General features: G+C 50.4%; 1 protein-coding gene across 4 annotated transcripts in view; it reads left to right on the plus strand.

Moving 5' to 3' along the window:
* Window positions 1–12455, plus strand: part of UBN1 (ubinuclein 1) — a 38148-nt gene extending 25693 nt beyond the window's left edge. For all 4 annotated transcript variants that reach the window (XM_088464651.1, XM_088464674.1, XM_088464657.1 and 1 more), the window contains 8 exons: window positions 92–214; window positions 818–961; window positions 1564–1614; window positions 7178–7214; window positions 7319–8320; window positions 9257–9503; window positions 9598–9693; window positions 12249–12455. In XM_088464651.1, coding sequence (XP_088320777.1) covers window positions 92–214; window positions 818–961; window positions 1564–1614; window positions 7178–7214; window positions 7319–8320; window positions 9257–9503; window positions 9598–9693; window positions 12249–12301 — 1753 coding nt within the window. In that variant the 3' untranslated portion in view covers window positions 12302–12455. The remainder of the gene's footprint in view (window positions 1–91; window positions 215–817; window positions 962–1563; window positions 1615–7177; window positions 7215–7318; window positions 8321–9256; window positions 9504–9597; window positions 9694–12248) is intronic.
* Window positions 12456–13325: the final 870 nt, after the last annotated feature.

Here is a 13325-nt window from a genome sequence, read left to right on the forward strand (position 1 = left end):
TGAGATTGGGTGGAAGAGATACCTGGAAAAACTACAGAAACCCAAAGATCAGTGATGTGATATTTACACGTTCCTCTGCGTTTCCCACCAGGATGCTGGCAGAAGACAAGGAGAAGGAACAGAAGATGTTCTCTGAGGAGGAGGAGGACGAGGACAAGGCCAGCAAGAAGGCAGCTGGCCCACGGAAGAAGTTTCAGTGGACTGATGAGATCAGGTGAGGGGGCTAAATAAATGCCGGGGAGCAGGGAGAGGAGTTCAGTGGGTGCCAGTAGTCAGGTTTGGCATTAGGTGAGTGGCTCGGGAAGGGGATGGGGGGGGGGGTCAGGAAAGGGTTAGATGGATGCAGGAGTAAGGGAGCGGCTCGTTGGGTGCCAGGGGTAAGCAAAGAGCTTGGTGGATTCCAGTAGTCAGGGATGGGATCAAGTGAGAGGCACGGGGGGGGAGGCAGGGAAGGGTTAAATGGATGCAGGTGTAAGAGAGGGGCTCGGTAGGTGCCGGAGGTCAATGAAGGGCTCGCTGGGTGCCTGGGGTGGGGCCTGATGGGTGCCAGGGGTCACGGAGTGGCTTGGTGGGTTCCAGAGGTCACAGATTGGCTTGGTGGGTGCCAGGGAGGGGCTTGGTGGGTTCCAGAGGTCACAGAGTGGCTTGGTGGGTGCCAGGGATTAGGTAGGAACTCAGCAGTTTTAAGGGAGTGCCAGGTGTCCGGGATTAGATCAGGTGAGGGTCTCAGTGGGTGCCAGGCATCAGGGATATAATGATTTATGTAATCTGCACCACCCACGATCTGCGTGCTCTACACCTTGTACTGTCTCCGCAGGCAGCTTCTATGCCAGCTGGTGCGAATGAAGGTGGAGTTGTGTGAAACAGAGGGCAGTTGTGTGCCAAGCCTGGAGGATTATTTCAAAACCTTTCTGGATGTGGAGGTGAAGCCCCTGTGGCCCCGAGGCTGGATGCAGGCCCGGTGAGTAAATACAGCGCGTAAAACTCTGCTAAATTCTTAAGTGATTACTAAAAACAATCCTCTCCCAGGACCACTAACTCTGAATTCCAAGTTACCTTTGTATAAAAGAGCTATTTACCACATGTACTACTATGTAATATACATAAACCGCTGCAAAAATGCAACTGAACAAGAAATCTGCTGCAAGCTTGAATATATATCTCCCCCCTCCAGTCACAAGTTATAGAAAATCTTCTTGCCCTATAGATATAAATGACTATTTACCAGGAGCCAACTTTTAGCTGTTGTGTTCTATTATGTCAGTTAACACAAAATTCAGAGGTCTCCTTGATGCTTCGCTCTTTCCACAAGCGTATTTTCAGGTGAGTCCGAAAAGCTGGGCGCAGATTCGGCCAGGGGGGCGTGAAATGAGCATCCATTGCTAGGGAAACCATTGCAGGTCTCGTGCGGTCTGCAAATGATCCTCAGTGGGCACACATTAAATGGCAGTCTTATGTAACCCTGAACATGGGTAGTGTACTCAGCGGGGTAGTATTCATCTCTCCACCATCAGCGTACTTACAGGTGTATGCCTATAAACGTCTTTTCATATTCCTTTGCAGGACTCTCTTTAAGGAGAGCAGACGTTTGTACCCACAGCTGAGCTCCATAATGTAAGTATTGCTTGTAATGCCCCTCACCCCCTACCTCCCACCGTTTTTTACATAGTCATGTGGTTCTATATCCAGTGTCTGCTCTTAAAGAGAAAAGCCTTTGTCTGCACACTGTGGAGGCTGCCATGTTGTGGACTGAAGCAACACTCAGTTTTGCCAATTAGTTTACAAGGATCCGTGTAAGTTTTGGCTGTGCCACGGTGGTCTCACTGGTTCCTAGAGACTTAAGCTCGGCACGCCGTGGTGCGATCAGCGTTCGTTCCGACTTCACTGATGATTTCCCTTGAGCCCAGAACAAGCGATATTGAGCGTACACATACTGCCATCTTGTAAACGGCAAAATGATATATCGTACCGTTTGGCCGCTAGCGATGTATCGTTACTACTGTACACACTAGAACAACCGTCATTAGGATCCCCTGGAAATTTGAACAATGGGCTGTACAGTGGGCCAGCCCTCATATAATAATACACCCAGCAAGGTTCACCCTGGCATCAGCCCCCCAAACACTGCACAAGCCAGCCCCCATATAATAATACACCCAGCAAGGTCCACCCTGGCATCAGCCCTTCAAACACTGCAAAAGCTAGCCCCCATGTAATAATATACCCAGCAAGGTCCACCCTGGCCTCAGCCCCCCAAACACTGCACAAGCCAGGCCCCATATAATAATACACCCAGCAAGGTCCACCCTGGCATCAGCCCTTCAAACACTGCACAAGCCAGCTCCCATATAATAATATACCCAGCAAGGTCCACCCTGGCCTCAGCCCCCCAAAACACTGCAAAAGCTAGCCCCCATATAATAATATACCAAGCAAGGTCCACCCTGGCATCAGCCCCCAAAACACTGCAAAAGCCAGCCCCCATATAATAATAATATACCCAGCAAGGTCCACCCTGGCCTCAGCCCCCCAAACACTGCAAAAGCTAGCCCCCATATAATAATATACCAAGCAAGGTCCACCCTGGCATCAGCCCCCCAAACACTGCACAAGCCAGCCCCCATATAATAATACACCCAGCAAGGTCCACCCTGGCATCAGCCCTTCAAACACTGCAAAAGCTAGCCCCCATGTAATAATATACCCAGCAAGGTCCACCCTGGCCTCAGCCCCCCAAACACTGCACAAGCCAGGCCCCATATAATAATACACCCAGCAAGGTCCACCCTGGCATCAGCCCTTCAAACACTGCACAAGCCAGCTCCCATATAATAATATACCCAGCAAGGTCCACCCTGGCCTCAGCCCCCCAAAACACTGCAAAAGCTAGCCCCCATATAATAATATACCAAGCAAGGTCCACCCTGGCCTCAGCCCCCCAAACACTGCAAAAGCTAGCCCCCATATAATAATATACTAAGCAAGGTCCACCCTGGCATCAGCCCCCCAAACACTGCACAAGCCAGCCCCCATATAATATACCCAGCAAGGTCCACCCTGGGCTCAGCCCCCCAAACACTGCACAAGCCAGCCCCCATATAATAATATACCCAGCAAGGTCCACCCTGGGCTCAGCCCCCCAAACACTGCACAAGCCAGCCCCCATATAATAATATACCCAGCAAGGTCCACCCTGGGCTCAGCCCCCCAAACACTGCAAAAGCCAGCTGTGACCGGATGACCTCGTCTCACCACCGCGATCACAGATTAGTTTTGATCCCACTTTATCTTGGGTATTAGGGATTCCCTCTCACCGTCAGTAACCGCCTGTCACTGACTCCACCCATTGCGCAGTGTGCGGGCATGTAGCTGCCATTACCAGGTCCTTCCACCGGCCCTGGAACCGCTTGTTCAAAATGATATACACAAACCAGGCTCGCAGGCCTTGTGTGTGTGTATATATAGTCAGAACACATAATACAGCATGGTGAAATCCTCTCACAGTTGGTCTTTGTATACCAATCAGACCATCTATCCCAAATGTAATTACAACTCACATCCCCCAGGAACTGGTCATTTACTTTCACCCTTTGATACATTGATCACACAAAGTCAAAATATCTATGTAGGTTAACCAGCAAAAGTATTAGCAATCGTCCTCCTGCAATGTGCAGGAAATCATGGAAAACAAACAGTTTATTCCCCAAAAGTCCAGACAACCTCAGGGACCATTTCACTCTCTCCACAATTCCCACAGAAAACTACAATCCAGGCCTCACGGGGAGTGCACCGGCCACAAAACATCTTTCCATTCATCAGACCTCCTGCTAGGGAATGACAATTAGCATCTAATTTCCTGCAGCCACAGAAGTTGGTCATTCCTTATACAAAAAGTGCATTTAAACGCATCTTAAATATAAATACATTTAAACATATTAGCGTTCCCGCTAGGCTGTTTCAGCGGGGCGCCGTGCCCTGACCTGTTTCTGAAGGGCAGAAAGCACCCTGCCCTCCAGCGCGGCGCCACGCTAAAACAGCCTGCGGGTTCTGTTCACTCCCGCCGGAGGGAAAAATGGCTGCGCAGCGGTCACCGCCGGTGAATGGATGCCGGGCGCATGCGTCCGGCACCCATTCACAGCGACCACAGCGTTTGGGGTCTGCCCCGGCATGTCCGTAAGTGCCGGGCACGCCCCCCAAGGGTGACGAAAAGGGGACCTGTCATAAAGACACGCCCCCTTTTTCCTTGGCCACGCCCCCATTTTTGGTACCCGTTCTCTAGGTCCTGGTGCCCTGCCTGCCGTTGGACCTAGAGTGAACACTACGTGTAATAGACTATTAAGTATACTCTGCTTTATACACCAATTAATGCATTGCAGACCAGCTGCAGTGCTTTACCACAATATATATATTGTAATTCAGTTTATTACATATATGTGTGTATTACTGTTGGCACTAGTCTCATCCCCCAGTGCTGGAACGTGTCTATTTAAAACAATGGCGCAGAAGCACGAGGGTTAACCTCTTCAGTGCTTTGGAGGCCATTTTAGCCACGTGGGGTGGGTCTCCAGCCACACCAGCCCCCACCTTACATAACATTGTGGTGGTTTTGCTGCCGACGATGCTCAAACGCGCTTTGCTCAGGGTCCGGCATAGAAATGGCGGAAGGAAGGGGGAGGACCAGGGCATGACAGGAGGATTACGTCAAATCCGTACGACATATTGTTTGTCGTCAGAATTTCCGTGCACACTGCACCATGGCTACAAAATTGCTAACGAGATCGCCAGGTTTGATATGCAGCACATCAAACCTGGCGACCGTAGAAGCGCGCAATGATGTGTACGCACTGAGCGATGTAGGCGATCTGTTACGAAACGGTAAATCGTCCCGACATCGCTCCAGTGTGTACCCAGCTTAAGATAAGTCTGTTACCTCATAAATATTGGTTTCATAACTGCCCCAACTGTGTATAGGTAATAGCTACCATGATGTACATTATTTTCATCACTACCTCTGATACCTGTCACATGTTATACAAGCTGGTGCTTTACTAGCTGAGCTTGTGGCCATAAGATTAACAGTCACTGTTCCCTCATCTGTCCACAGAGTAGGACAGTGGAGGCCATTTTCTTGTAGCCCACTAGTAATTAATAATCTGTGGCCTGGAGAGCGGGGGCCACTTTCTGGTAGTGCAGACTTTTTTTTTTTTATTTTTTTTTTTACTTTACTAGTTCAGGATGTCACTGAATTTCATTGTTCTATTCTTCATGCAAACATTCTGAGCTGCCTGTTATCTACAGGAAACACGTGGGGGAAATAAGTGTGATTACTGTCCCCTTTTTAGGAGAATGGTCACTATTTTGTCATAGTTTTGCTAGGTGAGTATCTGAGGCAATGCAGACAGAGAGAGGTTAAGTAACACAGGGTAACAGGTATTCGGGCCCAGTAAAGGTGAGGACACAGGTCACAATGCATTCCATCATTTGATGTGTGTTTTATTATACTATATAGTGTTAAATAACATAATTACACACAATTAAAATCCCTCAAGAGAGCAGTAGTGCATCGGGCCATTCACTTCAATTTCCCTACCAGAAGTAACTTCCTACATCAGCCCCAGGTAACAGCACTGTGTGATTGTGGGAATTGTCATTACAGACAAACACAATACTGGTGAATGCAGTCCTTGGCTCTGTCCTCATCCTGTCCTTCTTAAAAGAGCATCATCTTTAGCATTTACAGTCCAACTATTCTCCTAAACAGATATATAAGCTATATATGCTTGCTGGCCGGCGGTAGTGGGCATGGTGTCACCAGGTGGCGGGCGGTTTTGAGCATAGTGTCACCTTCTGGCCGGCGGTAGCAAGCATAGTGTCACCTTCTGGCCGGCGGTAGCGAGCATAGTGCCACCTTCTGGCCGGCGGTAGCGAGCATAGTGCCACCTTCTGGCCGGCGGTAGGGTGCATAGTGCCACCTTCTGGCCGGCGGTAGGGTGCATAGTGCCACCTTCTGGCCGGCGGTAGGGTGCATAGTGCCACCTTCTGGCCGGCGGTAGGGTGCATAGTGCCACCTTCTGGCCGGCGGTAGGGTGCATAGTGCCACCTTCTGGCCGGCGGTAGGGTGCATAGTGCCACCTTCTGGCCGGCGGTAGGGTGCATAGTGCCACCTTCTGGCCGGCGGTAGGGTGCATAGTGCCACCTTCTGGCCGGCGGTAGGGTGCATAGTGCCACCTTCTGGCCGGCGGTAGGGTGCATAGTGCCACCTTCTGGCCGGCGGTAGGGTGCATAGTGCCACCGTCTGGCCGGCGGTAGGGTGCATAGTGCCACCGTCTGGCCGGCGGTAGGGTGCATAGTGCCACCGTCTGGCCGGCGGTAGGGTGCATAGTGCCACCGTCTGGCCGGCGGTAGGGTGCATAGTGCCACCGTCTGGCCGGCGGTAGGGTGCATAGTGCCACCGTCTGGCCGGCGGTAGGGTGCATAGTGCCACCGTCTGGCCGGCGGTAGGGTGCATAGTGCCACCGTCTGGCCGGCGGTAGGGTGCATAGTGCCACCGTCTGGCCGGCGGTAGGGTGCATAGTGCCACCTTCTGGCCGGCGGTAGGGTGCATAGTGCCACCTTCTGGCCGGCGGTAGGGTGCATAGTGACACCTTCTGGCCGGCGGTAGGGTGCATAGTGCCACCGTCTGGCCGGCGGTAGGGTGCATAGTGCCACCGTCTGGCCGGCGGTAGGGTGCATAGTGCCACCTGCTGGCCGGAGGTAGGGTGCATAGTGACACCTTCTGGCCGGCGGTAGGGTGCATAGTGCCACCTTCTGGCCGGCGGTAGGGTGCATAGTGACACCTGCTGGCCGGAGGTAGGGTGCATAGTGACACCTGCTGGCCGGAGGTAGGGAGCATAGTGACATCAACTGTCCAGTGGTAGCGAGCATGGTGTCACCGGCTGGTTTGCGGTGGTGAGCAAAAAGTGCATGACCGGTGGTAGTGGATATGGTGTCTCCGGTTGGCCGGCATTAGTGGACATATGGTCACCTGCTGGATTGCGCTAGTGGGCATGGTGTTACCTGCTGGCCGGCTGTAGTGGGCATAGGGTCACCTACTTGCCCGGCGATAGTGGGTATCTCCACTTAACAGAGTGAATGTGTCTTTTTTTTTTTTTTTTAACTTTATTTTTACTATTAACAGGGGGAAGAACAAAGCTCCAACCCCTCCAAAAGCAAAGGTAATATAGCACACACATTCTTTATATTTCTGTAGCCCTGGTAAAATACCATGATATAACCTCAATTTCTGTCTTTTTTTTTTTTTTTCTTCATTTTACTCTAGGAGTCTTCTAACAAGCTAGATAAGAACGTATCTCCCTGCCCCATGGAGACTTCGGGAGCTGCGGTCACCACTCCTTCTTCAGCCAAAGACAGTTTAGTCTCTTCCTCTGGAGGATCCCCGGTGTCTACCTACACCCAGGACAACTCTCTGGATGGAGATCTCATCCTCAATCCCCCTTCCCTAGATGCAGTGTCTGAGCACCTGACAGCCCTGGCCACCCGAACCTCTGGCATCTCTTTTGACTACTCTGCCCCCAAATCACCATCTGCTGCTGAGAAAACGACAGTAGTGGAGGATAAGAAGAAGCAATGTCCTCCTGTATCTGTAGCCACCAGTTCCCAGCCACCACCACCGAGACCAGTGTTTGTGGAGCAGCCTTCGCTGCTAGGTCTGGAGAAGAAGCCACCAGCTCCAGCTCACAGTCCGAAGCCTATGCCTGAAGTCAAGCATAAGCAGTCACCACAACATCCACTCGGGCCAATAAAGACTTCCCAGATCACAAGTCCGTCTCTTCAGCCCTCTGTAAAGCTCTACCAGATAGGCAGCCAATACGGCAAGGGGAGTTTCTCACATCCTATTCTAAGCGGGGGACCCAAAGCACCATTGCCCTCGCCTACACAGCGGCCTATCACCCCCCAAAGCAAATCTTCTAAACCACAGGGGTTAACCCCTCCACCATCTTCTGCAGGCAGCAAACACAAGTCTGTAATAACCTCAAGTTTCGTCAGCAAGCACCCCAGCAATGCCAGCACTGTTACGGCCCAAGTCTACAGGCCACCGATGCCCAGGCTCGTAGTTCCGCTGCACAGTAACTCAGGGAATAATGCAGCCCCTCTGAACCCATCTCTCACCCGCAATCCCATCACGGTCGCTGTCAAGAAGCACCCTCACCCTCCTCACAGGCTGACCCTGATGGCACCTCAAGACTCCGGAGGGTTTGGAGTGGCCAAACTGCTCACTTCCTCCATTGTTGCGGGAGGAAGCACCGTACCCCCTCCTAATGTAAGTGCATCATGTGACCTGTTTGGCAGAGGCACAGCATAGGTATATAGTATAGGTATGCATATGTAACACATGCGCAACCAGCTTACAATACTCATCTACTATAACCGTAACTATCCTTTCCCTAAGGGCCTGATTCTGCGTTATAATTCCAGCGAGTTACCTTCTTATACGACAATCATCCCTCTTTCTCAGTCGTATTCATCTATGAGATTGCACCAGCCGCAAGAGCACCCGTCATCACTGTCAACCGCACTTTACACCTACCCAGGGACGGACTGGGGCACTAGATCAGCCCCGCCATTCCCCTCTGTGCGCACGCTCATGTAAAAGGGGCATGGCCTCAATCTCATGGGGATGTGCCGCGAGTCACATGGGCCTGGCTTTGCGGCACGCACCTGTCCCTCAGTACCCCAGCTGAGCAGAGCACCGGAAGGGCGGAGCTACTCTGCAAGTCTTTCAGACCTGTCCAGGCCACCTGTCCTTCGGACATTTGCCAGATGGCCAGTCCGGCCCTGCACCCACCCCATCCTCGGTGCAGGAGATGCATGGAATTTGGCGTTCACTGTGCGTGTATGCATGGCTCTGGATAGGGCCACGGCAGGTTCCTCTTACATGCGGACCAGTTGTCTAATACCCATTCAGCTGTCACAGAAAAACAACCGGGATACTTACTATTCAGAATAGCCCATAAGTACTGTAAGATACGTGTGCAGCCCACAACGCACGTGCTGTTTCCTAAAGGTCACTAGATGCGCATATATATGGACTTGGCCGTGACTCAGGCCCTAAGTCTGCAGGACAAATGGGCATCCTCTGTAATATAAATGTCCTGCATACATTTCAGTCCCATCACTGAGTGTTCATTCATGCATGACATACAACTGCTTTTATTGTATATTAAATGGGAATTGTGCCTCATCTCCCCCCCAACAGGTCCAAAAAGGCAGCACGGGATCCGGACTACTCGCCAGCTCGCCGTCACTGATCGTGGTGGCGCCATCTTCTTACAAACCAAATGGAGGCAAGCTCCCTGGGACCTTGGACCTCCTGTCCTCCATTCACTCTCTTCCTCTGCACGTCTCATCCTTCACCAACGTTCCAACCCCCAAACTGGGAAATTCAAAAGACGCTGTCGTCACCGGGCCAGCCCCAGGCACGTTTAACCACGGAATTCAACGGAGTAAGTTCTGCTGATTAGAAACTGCCAAGAGGTTTTCATTGATGATGGGATCCCCTCTCCATCTAAAGATGACCCTATCTCTCTCTCTCTGCAGATCTTCTCGTGGGTGGTCTGCGTGCAAATACAGCCCATCATTCCAGCCCAATTCCTCACCCAGCCCTGTCCGGACACTTGCAGCCAGCACAGACGGGTAACAGTCCATCTACCTGATAGATAACACAACAGATTTAAGGGGAGATGTACTAAGCTCTGGAAAGTGATAAATTGGAGAGTGATGAACTACCAACCAATCGGCTCCTAACTGTCATGCTACAGGCTGTGTATGGAAAATGGCAGTTAGGAGCTGATTGGTTGGTAGTTTATCACTCCCCAATTTATATCTGCACCTTCATTTCTAAAGCACCTGCGATTAACCGCATTCCACAGCCCCACCTGCCGGCCGCATTCCACAGCACCCCCCCCCCCCCCCCACCCACCCACCTGCTGGCCGCATTCTACAACCCCCCCCATCCACCTGCTGGCCGCATTCCACAGCCCCCCCCCCCCATCCACCTGCTGGCCGCATTCCCCAGCCCCACCTGCTGGCCGCATTCCCCACATATACTACTGCCGCTCTAGTCACAGAGTAGAATATGGCAATGCTAGGAATTATCCTATTCTCAGGTTAATGAGAACTCCACACACTTGTAGATAATAAGGGTAGAAGACTTGGTGTGGGTCGTGCAACAGACCCATAACATGAACATTGATGAGTAGTAGGAAAGTTGTTGGAACTACACACAGGAGGCACCTGAGAATCGGGAGATAGAGGACATTGTAGGGACAGAATTTCGGTCGCAGTATTCACTGTTTTTTTTTTAACACTGATTTGGAATCGAAGAGGACTCTTGGGTACCTTACGTATACAGGTAATGTCCTGTTTTTCACTTAATAAGATTATCATTCAGGCCAAAGGGAGACGGCTCTTTCCTCCCTGTTAATGATCCAAAGTCCCGATATTTCACTCCTTTCATTTCCCAAGAAGAGCAAGGGGTGCTTATTCCAGAGGGAAATACTATGGAGTGGAACATAGGGAAAGATTGGCTTGGTAAGCTGAGAGACCGATGTGGCCGGATGGTCTTCCCTTGCCACCAGGGCCGCTATTCCTTCTGACTGAATGGACTTGCTTTACCACCTAAAATGCGCTTTCATTATCCCTTCCTAAAACACTGCACATCACCAAAATTACCACCCAGCAGCGGCCAATTTAGCCAAGTGGCTTGGGTCGCCGGCCATAACCAGCTTCTATAGCAGTGATGGTCATCCTGGCACACCTCTGGGGACACATTGGGCAGCCCTCTCGAAAGGCCCATTACACGTCATCTCAGTAGTAAAATGAATACATTTAATCAATGAGAGAGGCGTCTAGTTGTATTAATCAGCAAACATTTTTAAAAAGTTTTACAAGTATCAAGTATGACAACAAAGTACGAGGAGAGGGGCTGCAAGCTAAGGCTTGGGGGGCCGCAGGCAGAAAACCATTGATGAGGAAAGTTAGTGATATCCACTTCAGGCATTAATGTTTTGTATATTTCAGCAATAAAACCGTAAAGCCCAGAAAAACTAATTCATAGTTGAACGCAAGTCTGTTTTCCCGAGAGCACCTTGCGTGTTTTCGCACCATGCGTTATCCGGAGCTGAGCGAATGCGTGAACCAGCGATGCAGGGACCTACTCTGTTACATCTCCACGTGTAGCTGAGTAGGTGTAATGAGACGGTCACGTGTAAGCTAAGGTCAGTGAGGGCCTAACGACTGAATTATGGGCTCCACAGAATAGTGCACGTACATTATTATACCTCTCTTCAGACTTATTGCACCAAGGATGATAATGACAGCTATAGGCTGAAGCCTGCCGATAGAGCCGGCCCAGCCACCGGCATACATACAGACGAGTATATGCATTTCTCTCTTACACAGGACGGAGCAACTAAGACTGACGGGTTTTCAACTTTGCATCAGTGCCAGATACTTTTATGTAAAATATCATCCATACCAAATCGATTACAACTATGTTCACTGGAAAGCGTTTAGGGCTCCTGGCGGGGACTTAGGGTTAGGCACCCACCTGGCAGGAGGTTAGGGTTAGGCACCCCCCTGGCAGGTTAGGCTGGAGGGAGGGTTAGGTACCCCCCGGGAGGTTAAGTTAGGCTAGGGGGAAGGAGGGGGAGGGTTAGGCACCCCCTGGGAGAGGTTAGGGTTAGGCACCCCCCTCCCCCAGGGGAGTTAGAGGGGGGATTAGGGTTAGGCAACCCCCGGGAGGTTAAGCTTAGGCTAGGGGGAAGGAGGGGGAGGGTTAGGCACCCCCTGGGAGAGATTAGGGTTAGGCACCCCCCTCCCCTGTGGGACTTAGAGGGGGGATTAGGGTTAGGCACCCCTAAGGAGGGAGAGGGGAGGAAATTAGGTTAGTGAATACTTACCTTAGGGACGATTGGGATTTTCACCCATGTCGCGCAGCCGCTGTCAGGATTCCAACCGCCGGGCAGGTGTCTGGCGGTAAATGATACAGATTACGGTGATTCTAGCAATGCCCAAGTGGTGTGTAAGCACGAGCCATGGTAGTACTGTCTGCTATACACTAGGGGGGGTATGATTGGTTGTTAGTGAGGGTAGCCCCTTTTTATGTTCAGTTCTTAATGAAACAGGACGGTATGACTGTGCCGTTAAATCATTTTCCTCCTGTAAGCAGTTTGCTTTCTGTCCTGCAGATGGCGCACACGTCCATGGGAAAGGAAACGCCCCCCCTCAAAGGAAGCTTTAACCGAAGTCTCTGGCCGCATCCGCACGAAGATATGGACGCAGTGGCTGGGGCCCTGGAGATTACACAGCTGGTCCCAGCTCTCCTACACAAGCACTTCATTTTTTTTTTTTACCCTTCTGCAACGTTTATATTTACATAAAGGATACGACTTTTAGTGTTTTGCTTTCGGCATGGTCATTCTGGTGCTTACTATCCCACCAAAACTTTTGAGTGTTCTCTCTACCCTCACTTTTTGTTCTGTGATCGACTATTACTTCCACATTCCTAGACGTGTGTCATTTACCCACCCACCCATTTATTTTATTTAACCATAATTTGAGGGCCAGTGTTTTCTGACCAGACTTGGATTTGTGTTTGGTGGGGGGGGGATATAAGCTACTCTTTAATAATATTCGCCATCGCATTCATCAGGCCCTACGAGGAACGAGACACTAGATGAGAAATAGCACCTTGCCTATGTAAGGCTCAAGCCGATGTCACGTATGAGAAATGACTTGATCAAAAGCTCAAAGGATTCTGGGAAGATGGGACTACCGACTCAGGTCTTCCATATCACGACAATCGAAGAATAAAGTTTATTTGATTTTGTTGATGGGGCGATGGGAAGACATCGCACCGAATTATGTAGGAGGCCAACACTTCTAAATTTGGTCCCCGGGCACTCAACGTTATGCAGTAGATAGTTTTACAACTTTTTCACATTTATTAACGTTGCGAAGCACTTAGAAAACTTGGCGCTCTTTTTATAGTAGAATGTACGCTGGCCACATACTGTACCAAAACCGACAAAGTAACTTTATATTTTAAAGTTCCAAGTTCGAAAAGCAATGCCACCAAGGTCTCCGGACTCTACAGATCCTTGGTTGCTACTTGGTGTGAGGTTCTAGAAGAACATAGGAATTTTTGTTAGGTTTGGGATTAATCTTGATTTTAATATTGAAACGAAACAAAAACAAACTCAGAGGAAATAGAACTTTTCATCGATCTGAGCTACTTTCTTGAAGTTTTAGTTAGATTTTATTTG

This window comes from Taudactylus pleione, unplaced genomic scaffold (genome assembly GCF_031769625.1).
Source record: "Taudactylus pleione unplaced genomic scaffold, aTauple2 ptg000061l, whole genome shotgun sequence".
Lineage (NCBI taxonomy): Eukaryota > Metazoa > Chordata > Amphibia > Anura > Myobatrachidae > Taudactylus > Taudactylus pleione.